Source organism: Halichoerus grypus, chromosome 9, assembly GCF_964656455.1.
Source record: "Halichoerus grypus chromosome 9, mHalGry1.hap1.1, whole genome shotgun sequence".
NCBI lineage: Eukaryota > Metazoa > Chordata > Mammalia > Carnivora > Phocidae > Halichoerus > Halichoerus grypus.
The window spans coordinates 144,882,809-144,905,097 of NC_135720.1; the positions used below are offsets into that span (position 1 = coordinate 144,882,809).

At 59.9% G+C, this 22,289-nt stretch overlaps 1 protein-coding gene across 4 annotated transcripts; it reads left to right on the forward strand.

The window, feature by feature from the left end:
* The first annotated feature begins 319 nt into the window (after positions 1-319).
* Positions 320-21,268, forward strand: LOC118547707 (tripartite motif-containing protein 26). Of its 4 annotated transcripts, none has more exons than XM_036111292.2 (8): positions 320-510; positions 11,962-12,431; positions 12,543-12,638; positions 13,980-14,210; positions 17,799-17,821; positions 18,290-18,405; positions 18,643-18,675; positions 19,083-21,268. In XM_036111292.2, exons 2-8 carry the CDS (start codon positions 11,994-11,996, stop codon positions 19,763-19,765), a joined length of 1,620 nt encoding a protein of 539 aa, XP_035967185.1. In that variant the 5' UTR covers positions 320-510; positions 11,962-11,993; the 3' UTR covers positions 19,766-21,268. The 4 variants fall into 4 exon arrangements, with proteins under 4 accessions (XP_035967185.1, XP_035967183.1, XP_035967184.1 ...); XM_036111290.2 differs by lacking the exon at positions 320-510 and adding an exon at positions 598-813; XM_036111291.2 differs by lacking the exon at positions 320-510 and adding an exon at positions 1,513-1,703.
* Positions 21,269-22,289: the final 1,021 nt, after the last annotated feature.

Genomic DNA, 22,289 nt, shown 5'->3' on the forward strand with positions numbered 1-22,289 from the left:
GTGATGTAATGAGCACTGAGTGTTATATAAGACTGATGAATCACTGAATTCTACCTCTGAAACGAGTAATACACTAGATGTTAATTAATCGAATTTAAATAAAATAAAATAAATAAAATTGTAAAAAACTGACGACACATGCGTGCAGAAAGTGAAACAGAATGCTGCCTGACGGGGAACTGATCTAGATGGTGGAGGAAGGCCGTCGGACGGCAGTAGAAGCGACTGACGAGAAGGGGGCAGCCGTGCAAGGAGCTGGGACAGAGATGAGCAGGGCCTTCCTGGGTCTAACTGCGCCGGGACGACAGCCGACTGTCTGGAGCCGGGGCGACGGACCTCTCCGGCTGCACGATGCACAGAACGGCCTCTGAGTGGGGCTAGTCCGTCCTAGGCTCGGGGGAGAAGAGATCCGTGGCCCGAAACCACACGCTTTCTTCCACAGCACCATCTAGAAGAGCAGGTGCTGAGACCACACCCAGAGCCCAGGCCTGCCCGAGTCCTGCCCAATAGGTGAGGTCCACACCCCCCCGCCCCAGAGGAGACCGAAAGCGAGAGAAGACGGCCCTGCGTGGGGGGTGGGGGCGGAGACCGAGGTGTACGAATGAGGGCGTGTAGGTCCAATTCCCCACCCTCGACACCGCCGCACTTTAAACCCAGCACTTTCGCTTCAAGTTCCTGCCCCACCCCGCGAGAGGGGCGGAGGCCGGCCAGGTTCTAGGGTTCAGGACCCCGAAACCCACCCTCTTATCCCGCCGAGGCGGCCGGCCCGCGCCCACTCCGGGACCTCCCGACCACCCTTCCGGGCAGGAGCAGGTAGGTGGCTGGCGCAGAGACCCTTTCCCGCCCCTCCCGGACCCCGCGCAGCCTGGGGAGCCGGGACTGGGGGTGGCGGATGGGATGCGCCGGAGCCCCAGGAGACCTCCCCAGCGAGGGCGAGGGGATCCGAGTGCCCCACATCCAGCCGCCAGGACGGAGACAGCTGCACGGAGCTGGGCCCAGGCCCCCACGCTCTTGGAACCTCGCTTTTCCCTTCTGTGGAATGGGGACAATTATGCTGCCCTGTTTAAGGGTATTTTAGGTAAAGTTCCTCACTCATCGCAGACGCTTCGAAAAGGGTAGTTAATTTTTGTAAATAACCCCCTTGAAGTACGTGCTTGCTAAAGGCCTTCCGGGTTCAGGAAGCAAAATTAGGCCAGGTTGGGGGCAGGGAGTCCTATTTAATGCTGAGCATCTGGCGAGCCCCAATCCGCCGCAGAGCCGCCCTCCGACACGGATCCAGCGCAGGGGGAGGGCAGGGGGCCCTGGCCTCCGAGCCCCGCGAAGAGCCCCAGCTAGGCCTCGGACTGCGCTCCCCTCCACCTCCCCGGGAGCGCGCCCTGCCCGCCCCACCCCTGCTGCGGCTCCCGCGCACCCTGGCTCCGCCCGGTCTCAGGTCCGTGCGCTCGGGCCCCTGCCGCTCCGCCCCCTGCAGAGGCCCACGGATTTGCCCAGTGATCGGTGACGTCGGGGAGGCTCGCGCTCCCATTGGGAGGCGGCGATTGGCAGGGGCCAATCCGGGCGCTGATCCGGGGAGAAATCTCGGAGCCGCGCTCGGCGGAGCCCGGAGGCCACGGGGCGGGGACGCGACCCGGAACCGGCCGCTGCGGGAGAGGAGGCCCCCCCCCCCCACGTCCGGCGCTCGCGGCCCGGAGCTCGGCAGCGGGGTGAGTCGGGGGCGTCGGACGCGGGAGGGGCGAGGCGGAGGGCAAGGGGCCACCCCCCGCGGCGCGCGCGCTGGGCCCCGGCCGGCCTCCCGCCCGGAGCGCCAGCAGGTGCCCGGGGCCCCCCCGAGGGGCGCTGCGGGGAGCTGTGCAGTAAAGCAGGTCGGCCACCTGTCCTCGGAGCCGTGCACTAACTCCCTCCGCCAGCCCGGGAGCGCTCTCCCTGATTATCTGCCCCTACTTGGCCTGCGAGAAAGGACCGGATTCCCGCCGCACTCCGGATCCTGACCCCACCATGAAGATGGGGGAATGACATCCGGTCATGCATGCCACAGATAGTGCGGGGACCCTGCCCGAGCCCCCCCCAAGTTTAGAAGAAGCAGGTCTTTTAAAAAATAGGCTTTATAGGTTTTCTTCCCCAGATTACATTTTTTTTTTCTGAATAGATTTGTTTTAGAACAACTTTAGGTTTATAGAGAAATTGCAAAGATAGTAGAGTTCCCACGTATTCCAAACCTTTTTCCCCTTTATTAACATCTTACGTTCGTATGGTGCATTTGTTACAATTAATGAGCCGATATTGATCTGTTATTATTGGCCCAAGTCGTCCTTACTCCTGTTGACTGAGTTTTCACCTAAGCACCTGTTCCGTGTGGTGATCCCGTCCAGGTTACCAGGCTCCATTTGGTCGGCATGTCCCATGAGGCTCCTCTTGGCTGTGGCCGCTCATACTTGTTTGGGATGATCTTGACAGTTTTGAGGAATGCTGGTTGAGTGTATTGTGGGGTGCCCCTCTACGGGAATTTGATGTCCGTTTCCTAAGACCAGGCTTCGGTTTATTGGGAGGACGACTACTGCGGTAGTTTGCCCGGTGATGGCATGGCGTCAAGGGCGCGTGCTGTCAACACGATTTAGGACGTGGTGTTGATGGCGGTCACCTGAGAGAGTGTTTGCCAGTCTCTCGGCTGTCCAGTCACTGTATTTAGCCCGTTTCGTAGCACACTCTTTGGAAAGAAGTGACTGTGTAGCTCATACTGAAGGAGGGGACAGTATGCTCCTCCTCCTCGAGGACAAGGAGCTACACCTAGTATTTGGAATTCTTTGCTTGGGAGATTAGTCTCTCTTGTCCTTATTTATTAACTTATTCAGTCCTTTATCACCAGCACGGACTCATGGATATTTATTTTATACTTTGGGCTATAATCCAATCCTACTTTATTTTGTTGCTCAAATTGTTGTAGCTTTGGTTACTGGGGGCTCTTTCAAGTTGGGTCCTGTGTCCTTCCCAGCGAGTATTTTTATAGAGCTTTTTGCTGTTGAAGGCACTTTGACTGGGGGGCTTCCCTTGAACACCAAACAGTGTGATTATTTCCCTCCTTGAGAGGTGAGGAAACGGAGGCCCCGGAGAAAGTGACATCTTAGCAGTCCCTCTCCTACAAGGGAGTGACAGGCTGGTGTCAGACTATCCCCAGAAAGCACTGCAAGCCGCAGAAGAAGTCCATGGTCCGGACTGAAGCTTCTTGGCGTGACTTCAGACTTAGGCCCTGGGATCAGAATGGGAAGACAGTGGCTTCGGAAAACAAAGGCTTAATTTGACTGTTATCCAGGAGAAAGTACAGCTCGCCAGATTGGTAGACATGAAATGTTGACCTTCTCCCCAAAACGGTGTGTGTGGAGGGAGGCAGGGGAAGATCTGGGAAATGTTTGTGGTCAAGAACATCTGATCGGAGGGGGCCTTCTGCAGAAGCAAGATTGTGAAGTGGGCAAAGGAAGCCTGTGGGGGTGGGGGGATGAAGAAGAGGATGGAGGCATGGAGTAACTCTGTGCCAGGTCCTGGAGATGGAGGACCAGTGAGGAATGCGCTTGGGTTCACCTTCTGGTGGGGGGAGGTGGGTAACCATGTCAGCTGTTGGTAGTAATGACCCGCATCGAGTGCAGAGCTGTGGGAGCCTCCCCAGGGGAGAGCCATTCAGCTGGAAGGTGGGATGGACACCGCGGCGGGGGGGGGGGGGGGGGGCGCACCTCACGCGGCGCTGTCTGATTCAAGCTGTCCAGGATGCGCTGGAACAAAGACGGTGTGCAAGCACAGGGGTGGGGCTGGGGGCCCTGGAGAAGGAGCTGGTGTTAGGCTGAGGCCGCAGTGCCGGCCAGATCGTGGGGACTGTGTGGGCCCTGCAGAGTCCTGACCACAGCTAAGACCGAAGCAGGAGAGGCGCCGGATGAGAGCTGTGTGTTCGGAAGACCAGCCCGCTGGCGCCTTGTAGGAGATAAGGCTACATTCCACCACATCTAAGATGCGGTCAGTTTATGTATGTTCCATATAGAAAGCATGTCTTTCTAGGTCAGTTAGAGTATGCTACGGATCACGTTTCAGAGATGCTGAAATGCAATGACACGGATATCTTACATTTGAGGAAAAGCTGTACCCCGCTTTGCCAGTTCTTAGATCCCTCCTTGCTCTGGGAGATGAATGGTCAGAATAGCTCCATCTCACTAACCCGTGGATGGTAAGTTCCAGGCTCCATCTATGATCTTGAAAGAGCTAGCTCTGATAAGCAGGCTTTGTCCTGCCTGAAGCCAAATTGTCGAAAACCAGCACAGAGGCTGCCTGACCTAAAGATTTCATGTGTTTATTGGTTGCCCTCGATAGCGGCCATGACTTCAGGTTGCACACTGAATACGCTGGTGTGCTCGCCCCACGTTTATTTCAGTTTGCCTGCGAAGGGTCTAGATGCCCCCTCCACTCCCATCTCTTCATGGTGATCCTGAGCTGGTCAAAGGTCAAGAATGTATCCCCCAAGCTGCACAGCTGAGTCACTGCATTGGGGTGAAAATCTGGGTTTTGGTGCTAACCCAGGAGTCTTCATTGTCAGCTTTGGTTAGGGTAACAGCCAGGGATGGAGGAAGGTTCTGATTGTGTCTCTCGAGCTGTGGGAGGGGGCCATGACGGCTGAGAGCGGCTTGGAGATCTGGCAGGTCCTGGCCAGGCAGGCTGCATTCCACCTGTGGGGCCAGAGAGGGCCAGAGAGGGAGCCGCCACTGGGTGTCTACTTCGTCTAGATAAATAGGTGGATTTTTTTTTTTTTTTTGCACAAATTCTTTGTATATTTCAGCCTTCAATAATGTCCTGTGCTGTATCAGTCAGGATTCCTTTTTTTCCAGGTGACACACAGGTGCGAGCTAGCTGAACATAAAGGGCATTTATTGCCTTGTACGAAGGCACAGTTCAGGGGTCGACCTAGCTTCAGGCACTGCTCGATACAGGGTTTACAAGATGCCATGAGGATCCAGTTTCTTCTGCTTCATCTCTGGGTTGGCTTCATTCTCAAACAGGCTAGCCCTCTGCTTAGCAATATCGCTCTTGCATCTCCAAACCAGATTGACGTCACCTCTTGCAAATTCTCGAGAAACCACAGAATCTTTCCCCCCTGTCTCAACCAGGTCTCCTTGTGACTAGCAGACTTGAGTCATATCCTGACCTCTGAAGCAAGCACGGAGGTCAGGGAGGCATCCGACTCATTCTCTTGCTCCACCCTTGAGCTGAGGGAGAGCTATGGCCTAAGTACCTGATCAAAGTTAGCAAAGTTAGTAAGGGAAGGAAAAATGGAAGCTGGGCGGACCCCTCCCCAAAGATAAAGCCTTTACAGCACTCCTGCTTGGAGCAGGGAGCCCAGTGCCATCCCGCTGCCATCCCCATGTCAACGCAGACATAGCAGGTTGGCAGCCCATGGCCTGCCGCTTGGAACGTACACTGCTACAGTCAGTGTGGGAACAGGGTGGCCTGATCTGGTCAAGGATGCATCTGCTTGCTTGTGTGAACCAGGACACGTGCACAAACCTTCACCGAACAGCGTTTGTCATTGTCCCAAACAGGAAACGGTCGGTGGCCGTGAGAAGTAGCCTGCAGGCACACCTCGTCTTCCTGTGCTCTGGAGACACCGGGTGTGTTACGAAGGGGGGGTTCGTGGCGGCCCCGCCACGGGCAAGTCTGTCGGACCCACTTTACAGGAGCTGTTTCTGGCTTCGTGTCTCTGTGTGTCTCACGGTATTTCAAACCTGTGCGTTATTATTATAGTTGTCACAGGGATGTGTGATCAGGGATTCCAGTGCACTGAATGCTCAGGTTACAGTTAGCAGTTTTTAGCAATAAGCTATTTCTTTTTTTTTTTTTAAGATTTTATTTATTTATTTGACAGAGAGAGACACAGCGAGAGAGGGAACACAAGCAGGGGGAGAGGGAGAGGGAGAAGCAGGCTTCCCGCTGAGCAGGGAGCCCGATGCGGGACTCGGTCCCAGGACCCTGGGATCACGACCTGAGCCGAAGGAAGATGCTTAACGACTGAGCCACCCAGGCGCCCCGAGCAATAAGGTATTTCTTAATCAAGATTTGTATATTGTTTTTTAGACCTAACACGATCGCACACTTCATAGACTACCACATAGTGTAAACACAACGTTCCTGTGCACTGGAAAACAAAAGTCCTCTGGGCTTGCTCTATTGCGGTATTCACTCCATTGTGCTGGTCTGGGACTGAGCCTCTGGTATCTCCAAGGTAGAATTATAGTGTCAAAAAGCAATGAAAATGAACAGAACCAGCTCACGGTCACATGAATGAGCCGCACAAACATGATGTTCATACGCGCCCCTGCAAACAAATGCAACACGATTGCATCCATCTGCAGCCCAAAACCAGGGAAGATAAACTGTCGCTGATGAATGCACAGCTCGGTGTAGCAGGAGGGTGGGGGTGACGAGCATCACCATGTACGCCCCCACCACATCTCCCAGACCTGGGGCTCCCTGGCTGGTGCAGCCCGCTGCTCGGGGCACAGGGAGAAAGCGCCTCTCTCCCTAGCCGTGAGCATCCTGTCGGAGAGGAAGGACAGGTGGGGAGGATCGCTTGCCCTCGCTCAGCACACCGTAGGAAGCGTGTTGTGTGCGTCCGATGCTCTGGGCCAGGCACAGTGCTGGCTTCTGCAGATAAGGCGGACACCGTCTGTGTCCACACGATACAGAGAGCTGTGGAACTGTACCGATTAGCAGCCTCAGCCCTGCAGAGACGTGCGCGGGGCAGTGTGGGGTGCTTTCGGGCTTTGTGGGGGGAGAGCGTGTGGCCTCAGCCTGTCAGGAAGGACTGGCCAGAGGAGGTGGCTGTCAGCTGGTACTTCAGGCTGAGACAGGACTGGTGTTCACTGCAGATGGAATAGCATTTTCAGAGGGCTCGGGCGGGAGCGAGCGCGGCACCTTTTGAGGTGTGGAGAGGGTTCTGGTTTGGCCTGGGGTCAGGTCTGGGTGGGGAGTGGCAGGAAATGAGCCTGCAGACAAGATCCCCGGAAGGAGATCTGGCTTTACCCCGAGCGGCAGAAAGCCTTGGAGGGGTTCTAACCAGGTGGCCACGTGAGCACATGGGCATTTGAGCACGTGGCAGGGTGTGTGTGTTTGGGGGTGAAGGTCGGCCTCAGCAGTGGAGAGGGGAGCTGCACGTACGTTGGGAAACCCTTGAGGGTCGTGTCGCCCCCACAATCAGCTGCGGTCCCAGCTCCCGAAGGCTCAACGTGCTAGAGTTTGCCCTGTTCCTTCCCTGCGCATCCCCAGTGCCTGGCACGTAGTAGGCGCCCAGCACGAATCTGTGAACTCTTGGATGAGCTCTGCTACTTAGAGCCCCTCCGTAGCACCCCAGAACCCGTGCCATGCCCTGCTGAGCCCTGTGGACATTTCCGCGGTTCGGAGCGTGTCTCATGCTGGCCCAGGGCCGTGTGCGGCCTCCCTATGCTCCAGAGCCCCGCTGAGCCCCGGCCCTGCGGGGGAACCATCACCCACCCATGACCTCAGGAATGCACCGTCCGCAGGCCTGCGTCCCCCAGACTGCCCGGCTCACGGCCACGGCTGGACACTCAGGGCCAGGCCTACGGCTGCTCGTCTGTAACCAGAATTCTGTCCTCTCCAGGCTTGGAAGGGGCGTCACAGACACTGAGTTTGAGGAGAATTTGCTTATTTCCAGTTAAGAAATGGGGCTTCACCTGAGCCCCAGGAGCCCTAAATGGGCTTCCCACAGGGACTGGAGCCCTCAGCTAGGTGCTCTGATGGTGAGAAAGAAGGGCCTACAGTTCAGAGCCCGAGTGTGGGCACGAGAAGCAGCCTGGAGGCCAGAGCGCAAACCATGGCCCTCCGCTCACTTCTCTGGGCCGTGAAGTCCACGGCTGGCATTCGGTGGCTCCTGGGTCCCTTCTGTGGCATCTAGGGAGGGTGTGGGGCAGCAGAGGCCACGGAACGCTGAAGGAGAGTTTATTACCTGCTAGGGCAGAAGTTGGTAGCTACTAAGAAAAAAGGGGCCAGGTTCTGACCCGTCCGGTCTGCCGTCAGGCTGCGGCAGGGGTGGGGCGAGGAGCGTGTGTGCCCAGAGGCGTGGACGCCGACCGCAGTGCCTCCTTCAGCTAGTTCCTGCAACCCCAGCCATCCTCTTGGGCAAGAATTGTGCCCGGCTCCCACATCTGGAGCGTGCTGCTTGCGTCCTGCCGCCTGACCAGATGCTGGCGTGTACAGAGGGGCTTTCCTGAGATCCAGGGAACAACGAGGAGGGTGCGGGAGAGGAGACCCGGACGGGTGGGGGCGTCTCCAGTGCTGCTCTGCAGAATCGCACCCAGCCTCCGGCTTCTTGAAGGACAGAAGAGCTGCCCACGCCGGAGCGGGGATGCATGGCCTCTGCCCCGAGGGCCCCCATGGGATAATCCCCAGTTTCCGAATTCTCACCTGGGGCAGGGCAGTGGGTGGGCTGTGTCGTCTTGGAGGCTCTTTCCAGCTCTGGTTCTCCGTGGTTCCTGTGTGCCCCAGAGCCAGGCATGGAGAGCGGAATGACGGTCACCCCTACTCTGGAAGCCTGCGGGATAACCAGGATGTTCCAGAAGCATGAAGTGATAGCGGGCAGAGCGTAGGGGAGCTTCCGGGGGGTCGGTGTTTCGCGGGCTCCGAATGTGTGGGTGGTGAGCAGACTTTCTGGCCTGCCCCGGCTCCCACACCAGCACCCCCGTCCTCGGCGTCTACACTGGCGTGCCCACACTGTCCAGCTCGAGAAGTGCGTCCATGCGCACAGCCCCGTCTGAGCTTCCTGGTGTCCCACGGACCGGGGCATCCTAGCCTTGCGGCCCCCTGGGCAGGGCCCCCGAGCTGTGCCCCCGAGCCGCTGCTGGACCTCGCTGAGCCTCAGTTTTCTCAGAAGAGCGTCCTGAGCGATAAATAACGTGGATGTGGACGTGGACGTGGCAGATGAGGCGGGTCCTGAGTGAGTGCTGGTCACGCAGCCCTGGGTCGTTGGAGCCCAGGCCTTGTGTGCTTGCAGCAGGGATCCGAGCGGGGGACTGCACGTAGGGGTGCTCGCACACCAGGAGCTCCGTGCGTGAGCATTGCGTCCAGTTCCTCGGAAGCACGGAGCACCGAGCTTCTGCCGCGTGGCAGCACCCTGATGGCCAGCAGTGACCGTTAACGTCTTTCCAGTACACACCCTCGTCCGCGTTCTTTTCAGGACGACAGAAAACTAGAGCCCCGTCCTCAGAAAGTTTCTCCAACACCGTGTGTGGTTTTGTTGAGCTATTTAGAAGTAGCCGCCCCAGCTCGAAGTACTGCTGCGTGCTTCGCAGACGGACGTTCCCGTTCATGACCTCGGTGAACACCATTAGAAATTAACAGTTTCCTGATGTGATCCAGTACCCAGCCTTTGGTCAGACTTCTCATTTTATACTTTTTTAAAACAAAACAGGATCCAGTCAAGGCATTTGCCTTTGGCTGTTTTTTCTCTTTGGTCTTATTAAGTCAAGAACAATTTTTTTTCATGACATTGACTTTTTTTTAAGATTTATTTTATTTATTTATTTATTTATTTATTTGAGAGCGAGAGCGCGCCAGGTGGGGAGGGGCAGAGGGGGACTTCAGCAGACTCGGCGCTCGGCGTGGAGCCCGACACAGGGCTCCATCTCAGCATCCTGAGATCACCACCCGAGGCAAAACCGAGAGTCGGAGGGTCGCTGACTGCGTCCCCAGGCGCCCCCATGACACAGGCCAGCCGGTTGTCCCGTGGAATGTCCCATATTCTGAATTTGTCTGTTTCCTCATGACGTGGTACAGCGCAGCTCTCTATCCCTCGTATTTTCTGTACCTCGGAAGTTAAGTCTGCAGGCTCGGTTAGGTCCATTCAGGTCAGTTTTGGCAGGATGACTTCTAAGGGGATGTCGTGTCTCCACATGGTGCCGTTTTGGGAAGCAGATACCAGCTGGTGCCTCTGAGCGCTGTGGGTTTGGTCACTGCTCGGGGTGATCGCGGGTCTCTGCGTTATCAAGGTTCATCCGGAGGCCATCACTGGGCGGTGCTTGGCAGTGGGGACGTGTCCCCTCTGCCCTTCATGGTCAGACCAGCCACTGATGATAAAGAAGGTTGCAGGGCGGTGTGCTGCGAATCCCCTCCTACACTGAGGGGCCGGCGTGGTTCTGTAATCCTAGACCGTTTCATGCGTCTCGTACACATGGGATCATTGTCCTACGGTGAGGAGCACCTTGTACGGGACGGGGTCAGGTCTTGTGTGGACAGGGGGCTGTGGCTGAGCTCTGCCCGCAGCAGTTACACCGCCGGCCCCAAAGACAGCACGTGCCGTCCCCCCAACAGGGACAGAGACACATGGCCTCTGCTTTTCAGCTTGCAAGCTGCTCGGCAGAGTCCCAGCCCGCGGGGATCCCCAGCACCAGCCACGGTCCTCTTTGTGTCGGGACTGAGGGCTCGGGGCAGGTGATTCCCTCAGCAGAGAGTTGCATGAGGCTGTTCCTGGGATCGGTTACCACCTGGCTGACATCCTAGACGCTGTACTGTCTTTACGTCCCAGTTAAATCCCGTAATTCCTTCACGTGGGCCCTGTGTGCACATGACCCCTCTTCGGGTCCCGCCTCCCAGTCCCTGCTGGTGTGTCCGGTCAGCAGTGCGGTGATCCCCTACGTCTGTAGAGTTCTGCCGTTATAAAGCACGTTTGTCTGACTGCATCCACTGTCCAGGAGTGGACCCTGCTTCCTGTCGTCTCTGTCTGGGGTTCCTCTGCAGCTCCTTCCTGTCGCCGCCGGGAAAGGGCCGCAAGGCCCCCGGGTCTCGGTGGCGGACCTCCCGCATCCACAGTCAGCAGCAGCACTGACTTGCCCGTGGCCCCCGTGCTCCCTTCCTGCCCCGGCTACTGGCTGCCCTCCATGGGTCCCCACCCCGCGAGGACTGGCACCCAGAGCCCGAGTCACTGCGGCTCCTTCAGCCTCATGTCCTCTCTCACTGCTACTGTGCATTCCCACCGCGCTCTGTCCGGGCTTGCAACTCTCGCCGGGTCCGGGAGCCAAGGGCTCTGGCTTCCTTCCTGGACCCCCCACTGGATTCTCTGGCTCAACCCACTTAGCAAGCCCTGAAGGTAAGTATCACTGTCCCCATTTTACGATGGATAAACCGAGGCTCAGAGCACTAAGAGGTTTCTGTGGGCACGCGGAACCGGGGCAGCCCTGCGGAGGCTCATCGGACAGGCCGTGGGCCAGGGCTGCCGAGGCCGACGGGGCTGAGGTCCCGTGTATGGTGTGTGCTGTGCTCCCGCCGAGGGCCAGATCCGCAGCAGCAGGTCACAGGACGGCCCGCTGGGGGCCCCCCACACTGGTTTCCTTCCTGGGTGCTGCCGGCACACCGCGTCTACGGGGAAAGGGAACGAGACCAAAACCACGGCACAGCCCGGGGACACGTCTGTTCGGGGGCACCAGGACTCAGAGTGCCCGTGCTTCCTGAGTCTTGGCTAACAACCCCGGGCTCTCAGTCCTGGCGACCCACAGCCTGGAGAAGCCTCTTGACTCTGGTGCCCCGCCCCCACGAACACTTGTGCCCTGCACAGCTGAGGGAGTGCAGTGTAGACACGGGAGGTGTGGGTGCAGTGACACATGTCCAAGTGTCTTACTGTGTCATAGCGGGTGCCTCCGAGCGTCTCCCAGCAGGTGGAAGGACGGGGTCTCAGGCAGCACTGCTTCCCAGCAGCGTGGTACCGGCTAGCGGTGCTCTGCTCCCCGCTCGCCCCGAGCACCCTCTCTGGGCCTCGGTTCCCGTCTGCACTCGGTGCGGTCTTTCACTCGGACACCGAGCCTCGTAGGAGCGGAGGAGTGTCTGTTGCTTGACTGACTGGTTTCTGGAGCTGGTGGCCCCGTGTGCGCGGCCGCCTCTGCCCCTCCACTGGGCCTGCTCTTGACTCCGTGTCTGGTCTCCCAGGACGCGAAGCCCCCCCCCGAGCCAAGGACGCCATGGCCACGTCAGCCCCCCTGCGCAGCCTGGAGGAGGAGGTCACCTGCTCCATCTGCCTCGATTACCTGCGGGACCCCGTGACCATCGACTGCGGCCACGTCTTCTGCCGCAGCTGCACCACCGACGTCCGCCCCGTGTCGGGGGGCCGCCCCGTCTGTCCCCTCTGCAAGAAGCCGTTCAAGAAGGAGAACATCCGGCCCGTGTGGCAGCTGGCCAGCCTGGTGGAGAACATCGAGCGACTGAAGGTGGACAAGGACAGGCAGCCGGGAGACGTGGCCCGGGAGCAGCCAGACGCCAGGCTGTGTGAGCGGCACCGGGAGAAGCTGCATTACTACTGCGAGGATGACGGGAAGCTGCTGTGCGTCATGTGCCGCGAGTCCCGGGAGCACAGACCCCACACGGCCGTCCTCGTGGAGAAGGCCGCCCAGCCCCACAGGGTAAGCACGCCCCTCCCGGAGGCGAGGCCTGGCACAGACCCTTCGGAAGGCTTCTGGCCGGCCCAGGGCTCAGCCTGAGTCCACCTGTCCCCACGGCTTGTCTCTCCGCAGGAAAAAATCCTGAACCACCTGAGTACCCTAAGGAGAGACAGAGACAAAATTCAGGGCTTTCAGGCCAAGGGAGAAGCTGATATCCTGACTGCACTGGTAAGTGGGGCTGTTAAGAGAGAGCCTGAGGCAGTTGGCCATGTGGAGCAGAAGCTAGGAGGCTGAGCGGTGGAGGCCCTGCCGGGAGGCTGAGCAGCAGAGGCCCTACTGGGAGGCTGAGTGGTGGAAGCTGAGTAGTGGAGGCCCTGCCGGGACGCTGAGCAGTGGAGGCTGAGCAGTGGAGGCTGAGTGGTGGAGGCCCTGCCGGGACGCTGAGCAGTGGAGGCTGAGCAGTGGAGGCTGAGTGGTGGAGGCCCTGCTGGGACGCTGAGCAGTGGAGGCTGAGTAGTGGAGGCCCTGCTGGGAGGCTGAGTGGTAGAGGCCCTGCCGGGAGGCTGAGCAGTGGAAGCCCTAATGGGAGGCTGAGCAGTGGAGGCCCTACTGGGAGGCTGAGCAGTGGAGGCCCTAGTGGGAGGCTGAGCAGTGGAGGCTGAGCGCTGGAGGCCCTGTTGGGAGGCTGAGTAGTGGAGGCCCTAATGGGAGGCTGAGCAGTGGAGGCCCTAATGGGAGGCTGAGCAGTGGAGGCCCTACTGGGAGGCTGAGCAATGGAGGCTAAGCGGTGGAGGCCCTGTTGGGAGGCTGAGTAGTGGAGGCCCTTCTGGGAGGCTGAGCAGTGGAGGCTGAGCGGTGGAGGCCCTGCTGGGAGGCTGGGCAGTGGAGGCTGAGTGGTGGAGGCCCTTCTGGGAGGCTGGGCAGTGGAGGCACTGCCGGGAGGCTGAGCGGTGGAGGCTGAGCGGTGGAGGCCCTGTTGGAGGCTGAACAGTGGAGGCCCTGTTGGGAGGCTGAGCCCTGACGGTCTGAGCTGGGTGGCTTCCAGCTGGCTTCCTCATCTGGTGTGTGAATGGGTGTTCCTTCTCGTGTGTGAGTCACCGTGGCCGTGGGCCGTGTCTAGCAGCAGCTGCTGTTGTGCAGGGGACCGCGGAGGTCCTGGCGCAGTCCTTCCTGTCAGCAAGGGGAGGGAGCCCGGACTCCCGATGGTGGGGGGAGCCAGGGGCTTTGGGAGGGGGGCGCTGGCTGCAGGATGAGCACTGAGGGGGAGGCCTGGGAGGGCGTGAGGCGTCCTGGGGACGCTGTCTGCTGAGTCCTGCAGCCAGGGCTGCCCGCGGTCGGGAAGCAGAGACCGCGCGCCGCGTGCTTGCTCCGAGATGGGGTGTGAGGGGCTGTGCCTGCTTCCTGCGGGAGAGTCGGTGTCGGGGGGAGGTTGGGCCAGGCGTGCTCCGAGGCCCCTTAGCGCACGGATGGGGGTGGGAGCCGGCCTCTGCGGCTCTAAGAGCGGACGCTGCAGGGGTTCTCCAGCGCGAGGCAGAAGCGTCACCCCCTCTCCCCTCCGCACCCCTGCAGAAGAAGCTCCAGGACCAGAGGCAGTACATCGTGGCTGAGTTTGAGCAGGCCCGCCAGTTCCTGCGGGAGCGCGAGCGGCACCTGCTGGACCAGCTCACCAAGCTGGAGCAGGAACTGGCGGAGGGCCGCGAGAAGTACAAGAGCAGGGGCGTCGGGGAGCTGGCCCGGCTGGCGCTGCTCATCTCCGAGCTGGAGGCCAAGGCGCAGCAGCCGGCTGCAGAGCTCATGCAGGTGAGACGCCTCCCCAGGGCGGCGAGGTCTCCGTTCCACCACCCGCGTGCGTGCGGGACCCTGGGAGAACCACCGCCTCTCAGGCCTCGATTTTCTCTCCTGAAATGTCGGGAGGTCACCCCCACCCGCCCCACCTCCTCCGAGGTCACGTGAGCACAGGAGGACCTGACCGGCATGGTGTCCCTTCAGAAGGCAAACTTTCTACCAAAAAACAGTTCAAGGAATTTAGAAAGTGCTGTGAAGAGGAAGGGAAGGTTATGCGTATTTTCATCACTACTGTCCATCCTCATCTCGACCATCACAGGTCCCTGGCAGACAGCCTCCAGGGGAAGCTGCAGGCAGCCCGCACTGCTGGGGTGGCTGAGGGAGGGCCGCACGGCGGCTTCTCCCAAGGAGGGACTGGAGGAGACAGGCGAGGTTTTCTGTGGGACGGAGAGCAGGCAGGGTGCCTCTGGAGTACTTCCTGGAGGAGGCGGCTTTGATGCTGAGAAGGGGAGAGCCTTGAACTAGAGAGCAGGTTGCCAAGTGGAAACAGCACCATGCCGCCTTCCTCCTGGAGCCTCCAGGAACAGGAACAGGGCTCACCAGCATCTGGAGGGGTGTGCTGGACCCTCCCCCTCGCGGGTCAGGAGGAGGCTCTGGTGGCTGGGGCTGTCAGCAGTGGAGCCCCCCAGGATCTCCTCCAGGAAGATGCTGTCCCGGCCAGCAGTGTGGCCTCAGGAGACACAGCAAGGCAGGCTCTCCAGGTACATGAACAGGTGGCCTGGCCTGCCTCCCTGCCACAGTCCATTCTGACTCCCAAATCGGGACTGGCAGGGGGTGAGGGCCCTAAATCAGAAGTCGCTGAGGGCCCAGCGCAGGGCAGGGCAGGGCAGGAGTCCTGTCCCAGCTCTGCTCCTGGGCCTCTTGTTCTTGTCCTTCATTTTGTCCAAAATGTGTCTCTGGCATTTCCTCCAGATACCACTGTGTTCCCTTGAATTCCTCCATCAGACTGGGACTGGGTCACTTACTGCCCCCTCCCCTGCCTCCCCAGGGCGGGACAGCCCTCCTTTCCCCGTGGCCACGCCACGTGATGTGCAGTTGTGTGGGGGGCAGAGAGAGACAAGCTGGGGTGCCGGTGGGGGCTGAGATCCTGACGGGACCCCCTCCCGCTCCACCCAAGGGAGTGGAGCGCCACTAAGATGGAAGACAGACTGGGAGCACAGGGCGGGGACAGGGTAGGGACGGGGACAGGGTGAGGGCGTGAGGACAGGGCGCAGGTGCAGGGCTGGGGCGAGGGCAGAGGGACGGGGCACGGGGACGGCGCGAGGGTGCAGGGACGGGGTGTGGGGACAGGATGCGGGGACCGGGCGTGGGGCGGGGACATGGTGCGGGGATGGGACACAGGTGCAGGGATGGGGGCGCAGGGACCGGGGACGGGGTGAGGATGCGGGGACGGGGTGAGGGGACGGGCGCAGGCGCGGGGCGGGGATGGCACAAGGGCGCAGGGACGGGGTGTGGGGACAGGGTGCAGGGACGGGGCGCGGACGGCCCGAGGGCGCAGGGACGGGGCACGGGGACAGGGTGTGGGGAGGGGACGCAGGTGCAGGGATGGGGCGAGGGCACAGGGGATCGGGCGCAGGCGCAGGGCGCAGGCCTGGGGACGGACTGGGCGTCTGCGGCAGCCAATCCGTGAACTCAGTGTCGGTACTGGTAGGTTTTGTCTGCTCGTTTGGGTTTGCTTTTGCGGCAGGGGAACCGCACAGCTACCTCCCTCAGGTCATTATCTTTTCCCAGAGGCTATCTGACTGTGTGGGCAGCCAGCAGGAGGGAAACCGCACTAACAGAGGCCCCGATGTAAAGTGTGGTGCAGGGGGTAGGGGAGGGGGGAGCAGCAGGACTAAAGATGGAAAACACAGACCTTTGCACGAAGGTGCTAGAAAAGGAGAGAAAGATCTCTGGGCCGGGAATATCAGAAGACGTTAGAGGGACATCCTCCGCGGTCCATCCCCGGACAGGCCTTGCCCGGGGGAACCGCAGCCCGCTCCTCTCTCTCCCACCGTTGGGCCGAGCTCAGCCGTGGGGGCCTGAGCGAGTGCCTCCGCCCTGCCCCGCTCCCCAGCCGCGGCCTCTCTGCTCTGATGGCCTGTTTCGGGACAGCCGCAGGAGTCTTGGGGGGTGTCCTCAGGAGCCCTGAGCCGGCCCCTTCCCTGTGCAGGCCCGGCGTGTGGACCCCCGGGCCCCCGCGCTGTGCTCTCCCACGGTCTCTGGGCCACTCCCAGGCTTTCATCCCTGGCTGGTCTGTACCTTCCCGCAGTCCTGGCAGCTCCCCCCGCTGCCCGCGTGCCTGCCTTTCGAGCCCCGTGTCCCAGCACACCAGCAGGGGAACGCGGCTCACGTTTGTTGCCCCGTCCACCGAAGCTGGCTGGATTGGAAGGATTTGCTGGGAACTCACGACTGGTGTCGGCCGGTGCTTGGTGAGACCGGGGTGAGCGGGGGCTCTGACGGCCCATCTGGCCTCCCTGCAGCGGAGCCTGCCGGTCCTCCTGAGACCCCCGGACCTGCATCAGCAGCCACCGTCCGGTGACTCTGTGTCCCGGAGCTCCCTCTCCGAGAGGCTAGCCCGTCCCCTCCCTGGGCTCCACTCCTGCAAGAGCAGAACGCCTAGCGTCCCCTGCAAGGCTGTCCCCCGGCTCCATGGCCCCACCCCAAGCTCCGCAGCCGGGCCGGGCCAGGGGAGGCGCACAGGAACGTGTGCGAGGAGCGACAGGAGGGCCACCGTTACGGGAGCGTCTCATGGGGGCCGCAAACCCCCACAGGCGCCGTCCCGGCCCACCTGCCCCTCCGCCCCGCACTGCGCAGGGCGGCCCCGTGGCTGATTACCAGGACCCTGGCTAGGTGCTGGGTCAAACCCAAGGACAGAGACGCAAAGACAGTTGTGTTTCTTTCGGGAACAGAGCTGAGGGTTCTGGAGCCGTCAGGGCAGGGGCTGACCGCGAGGTTCCGGAAAGCTGGGCTACCCCCACCTGCTTGTTCCCCCAGCTGCAAGGCCTGCTAGGGTGCACAGCAGTTTCCCCTTTTAAATGACATGACCTACAAATTGTAGTCACTGGTTGCTCTCACGTCCCATTGGCTGGGGCTCAGTCACATGACCAGACGTGGCCACAAGGGCCTCTGGGAAATGTAGTCTTCCCTGGTGGCCCTATGCCCACTGTAACTCCAGGGGTCTGCTGTTCAGAGGTCGAAGGGGGGAGGACTTAGCCGCGTGAGCTACCTGGCAAGCAGCTCGCACACATCACGGCCCCACGCGGATCCCCTCGGGGCGTTTGCGTCCACCAGGAACACGTGCACCTCCCGCGGTGCCCGTCCAGCCCCGCATGGCCCGGGCCCCCATTCCGTTCCTCACCTGGCCAATCTCAGCGGAAGCCCGGTGGCCGCGGAGAATGAACCCTGCCCTCGTGGTTATCCACTGCTGCGGCGGTGCGGGCCCTGTAAGGAAGGGGCCACATCGTCTGTTCACTGTTGCGCCCGGCTGCCAGCATTGTGGGCACCTCCTGTGAGTGGGGTCTGATTCCACTCAGCTGATGCTTGTGCTTTCTTCTCCTCCAGGACACCAGGGACTTCGTGAACAGGTAACAGAGCTTCCTTTCCACGGCGCACCCCGCCCCCACCCCCCCCTTCTCCTGCATGAGACCCATTTGAAGGAATGGTGCCACCTCGGTTTATGGTGGCCGGCCGCACTCCTGGGAAGCAAGAACACAGCCTCGGGAACTGGAGACTTGCTCTCCGAGGCAGCCAGTGTCCCGTCCTGGTCCGAGACGGGGCAGGAGACGAGGGTGGAGACCGAGGCAGCCAGCGTCCCATCCTGGTCCGAGACGGGGCAGGAGACGAGGGTGGAGACGTGCTCAGCAGACAGAAGCGTTCTGGATGCTCTGAGTCCTGGCCCAGCCGTGGGCTGTTCACTCAGTGTTTTTGAGCCCTGGTTTCTCTGTCTGTTGATTGGGGATTGTCATACTTTTCTCTCCTGCTTCATAACTGTTGTGAGAATTGAGAGAAATGCAGGAAGAGCTAAGTAACAGGTCCATCTGTCATCTTCCCAGGTATCCACGGAAGAAGTTCTGGATTGGGAAACCCATTGCTCGGGTGGTTAAGAAAAAGACGGGAGAATTCTCAGATAAACTTACGTCCCTGCAGCGAGGCCTGAGAGAGTTCCAAGGTGAGGGCTGGGGGGTGCACTGGGGTGGGAGTCGGAGCTGGGGCTCTGCATTGAAGGAGGGTACGAGCTTCTTACTGTCATCTTTGGCCTCACTCCTGGGTCTCCTGGTTGTTTTCTGTTTTCTTCTTGGGATCTCAGGGAGGGAGGCCCGTCAGGAAATTAATCCTGTCCGAGTAGAAAACGGGCCCGTAAGTTTGCTGGGCTCGAGGGTCATTCTTGTCCTTTTCTTGTCCCCAGGGAAGCTGCTAAGAGACTTGGAATATAAGACAGGTGAGTGTCCAAAGGGCTGTTCCCAGTTCACCTCCCATGAAGAATACTGTCCCCACAGAGACTCAGACTCCCCTGCTGCCCCCGGGGAGCCCGTTCTCTAACACGGCTGAGATTTCCCAGCCGCGAGTCCGCAGCTCCCTCCACTGGGTCTCTAGTGTGCGACAGAGACCTCTGCTTGATTGCCTGACCTGTCTGCACAATGTTCCCCTCTGCCGAATGCGTGGCTCCCGCATCCGGAGGCCGTCTGTGCCGCAGGCCCCAGCACTGTGCTCCCTCCATGCCCTGCTGTCCAGTTGTGCACTGCATAGCCCTGAGGGGCCCTGTGACTAGCAGCCCTTTGATTGTAGGGTGTGGCAGCCCCGCGGGGCCCACCAGTGACACCGTTGCTCGTTCTGTCGTCCCCACAGTCAGTGTCACGCTGGACCCGCAGTCGGCCAGTGGGTACCTGCAGCTGTCGGAGGACTGGAAGTGTGTGACCTACAGCAGCCTCTACCAGGGCGCTTACCTGCACCCCCAGCAGTTCGACTGCGAGCCGGGGGTGCTGGGCAGTAAGGGCTTCACCTGGGGCAAGGTGTACTGGGAAGTGGAGGTGGACAGGGAGGGCTGGTCCGAGGAGGAAGAGGAGGGGGAGGAGGAGGAGGAGGGGGAGGAGGAGGAGGAGGAAGAGGAGGCGGGCTACGGGGATGGGTATGAGGACTGGGAGACGGACGAGGACGAGGAGTCCTTGGGGGAGGAAGAAGAGGAGGAGGAGGAGGAGGAGGAGGAGGTTCTTGAAAGCTGCATGGTGGGGGTGGCCAGAGACTCTGTGAAGAGGAAGGGGGACCTGTCCCTGCGGCCAGAGGACGGGGTGTGGGCGCTGCGCCTCTCCTCTGCGGGCATCTGGGCCAACACGGACCCCGAGGCCGAACTCTTCCCGGCGCTGCGGCCCCGGAGGCTGGGCATCGCCCTAGATTATGAAGGAGGCACCGTGACATTCACCAACGCAGAGTCACAAGAACTCATCTACACCTTCACCGCCACCTTCACGCGGCGCCTGGTCCCCTTCCTGTGGCTCAAGTGGCCTGGGACACGCCTCCTGTTGCGACCCTGAGCCCACCGCTTGCTGCCTCCCTTCTTGGGGATTCCAGGACCGTGATGGGGAGGGGTGTCTGGCCATGGCACCTGGAGCAGGTGCACCCCCCCCCCCGTGGCTGTGGCCCCTTGAGGCTTGCTCGGTGCCGCCGCTCCGTCACACAGCTCCTCCCCCAGCCCCGGGGGTTCCCAAGCAGATTTCTGACCCCGGAGTCCACGAGGGCCCCTCTGCTGCCCACGGCCTTTGGCCCAGCGCTGCACGCTCTTTGTTGAATGGAGACGAGACAGCATTTTGTCGCCCAGTGTGGCGTCTGGTGCTGGCCTGCACCTGAGGTCACTTGCCGTCCTCCATCCCCTGGCGTCCCCCTCGCCAACATCCGCTCTGCTGCCGGCCTTCCCTGCCACCCTAACTCAGAGTGACACGCGAGAGAAAACCCGCCACGGTTTCTGGGCCATTTGAATAAGCCTCCTGGAGCGCCGTGGAGTTGCCAGGCCCCGAGTGGGTGCCTCGCTTCTGAGACCAGGGTCCAACGTCTGACGTTTCCACATCAAAGAAGCCAGGACCCTCGGAGCCTCTTGGGGGAGGGATCTGGAGACCTGTGGCTTTGCGGCCACACGTGTGGTCAGTGATCAATAAATGACCTGAGGGTGGGGTCTTGGGAGGGGAAATTGTAAAGGGAATCCAGAATATCCTGCTCTTGATCAGTCACCTAAAATCACCAGGGCAGACATCCGGTCCAGGAGAACCTCCCCCTCGGAAGCCCTGGTCAGTGCCTCCAGCAGGGTGGAAGCTTGGGCTCCATTGTCCTGGGACAGGGGCGGTGGGGAGAGGAGAGGACGCCGGCGGGGCTCCCGGAGCTCGCCCGGCCTTCGTGCTGGTCTTCCTGCCGGGAGAGGGCTAGAGCGCGGCCTCACTGCGCCCACGTGCCCCCTGCTTCAGCCGGACGCCCACAGCCTTTGTCCGCACCTGTCCCAGGCCTGGCACCAGCATCCTGCACCCCAGCACCTCGGCCCCCACATCATCTGTAAATGTCCCTCTGATTTCTGCCTCTACTTTTGTACCCCCCACAGCACTCCTGCAGTGCTGGGTACACAGCAGGTGGTCAGTAAAGACTTGTGGGATGAACAGCCTGGGTTCATATATTTTATCATAACCTTCCTGTGGCTCCAGAGCGGTCGCGTGGACAGCAGTGGCCCCGGGTCTCTCCTGGGACACCCCGCTGCCCCCAGACAGGAACCCCCACATCTCCCTCTCCCACTGTGCTGGCCCCATGTTGACAGCGAGCATCCGTGCAGCCCATGACGGCCCATGACACGGCGACATTCCGTGGCACACCCAGAATCTTCCCTTGGACAATGCGCGGTGCCTGCCCCGAAGGAAACGCAACCAGCTGAGCCTCTGTCCTGCCCTTGGACACACTCAGCCACCCAACCATTTCTGGTCTCTTCTTTCTGCTGGTTTTTTAATTGCCATGTTAAAGATAGAAAAGGAAGAATTACATAAAGCCCTTTCAAGATCTCATTTATGACTCTTCCCCCTTTTTATTTTTCATTTGTTCTTTTTACTTTTCTTTCTAAATAGAGATATGCAAAGTGTGTCAATTATTAGAAATAAGACACGTTATTAATATAATGAGGTCAGTTAATCTACATTCGAATCCTGAGAGAGAATGATCAGTAGCATATTCTTGAAAATTTACATTTATTTTGTTGATTGATGTGAATTGTTCCCTAACGTTATACTCTCCTAATCTTTTATTTATGGAAAAATTTCAGAATTCTCAAAATGCCTTTTATCCTTTCTTGGAAAGAATTTTTATATAATGAGATTTCTGTAACTTTTTAAGATGATCATTGTATAATTAAAATTTCCTATTTATTAAATAGGGAACATTTGCATTTGAACAAAATATAAATGCTTTCGGGTCATGGTTTAACGAGTTTCCTGAGTGTGAAACTTCCAGAATGAACTGTAGACGACGAAGTTTCCGTATGAAACAGCCTTTGAAAGTCATAAAAATGTGCACGTTATGCCGCCACCTGAGGACAGAAAGTTGCCGCGTGTACTTATTTGGCTAATTCTTTTGAACCTTTTTATTTTTTATAATCATATTTTTAAGTATTTTTTTATGTGAACGTCACCTACACGTATGGTCAGATCTACGTAGTGTTTATCAGGGAGAGAGAAAAGAGCAGCCCCCTCCCTCTCCCGGGGCGCTTCTTGGCGGACCATTTCCTGGACGGCGCTGGTGTGGGACCCTGTCCTCCGCTCCCCCAGCAGCCGAGGCTCTGGGTCCGGCCCCGTCCCCGGGCGCCCCACCTGTCCATCCCGCGGCGGAGCCCCAGCCCAGGCGCACGCGCCCCACCTGTCCATCCCGGGCGCCCCACCTGTCCATCCCGGGCGCCCCACCTGTCCATCCCGCGGCGGAGCCCGAGCCCAGGCGCACGCGCCCCACCTGTCCATCCCGGGCGCCCCACCTGTCCATCCCGCGGCGGAGCCCGAGCCCAGGCGCACGCGCCCCACCTGGCCATCCCGGGCGCCC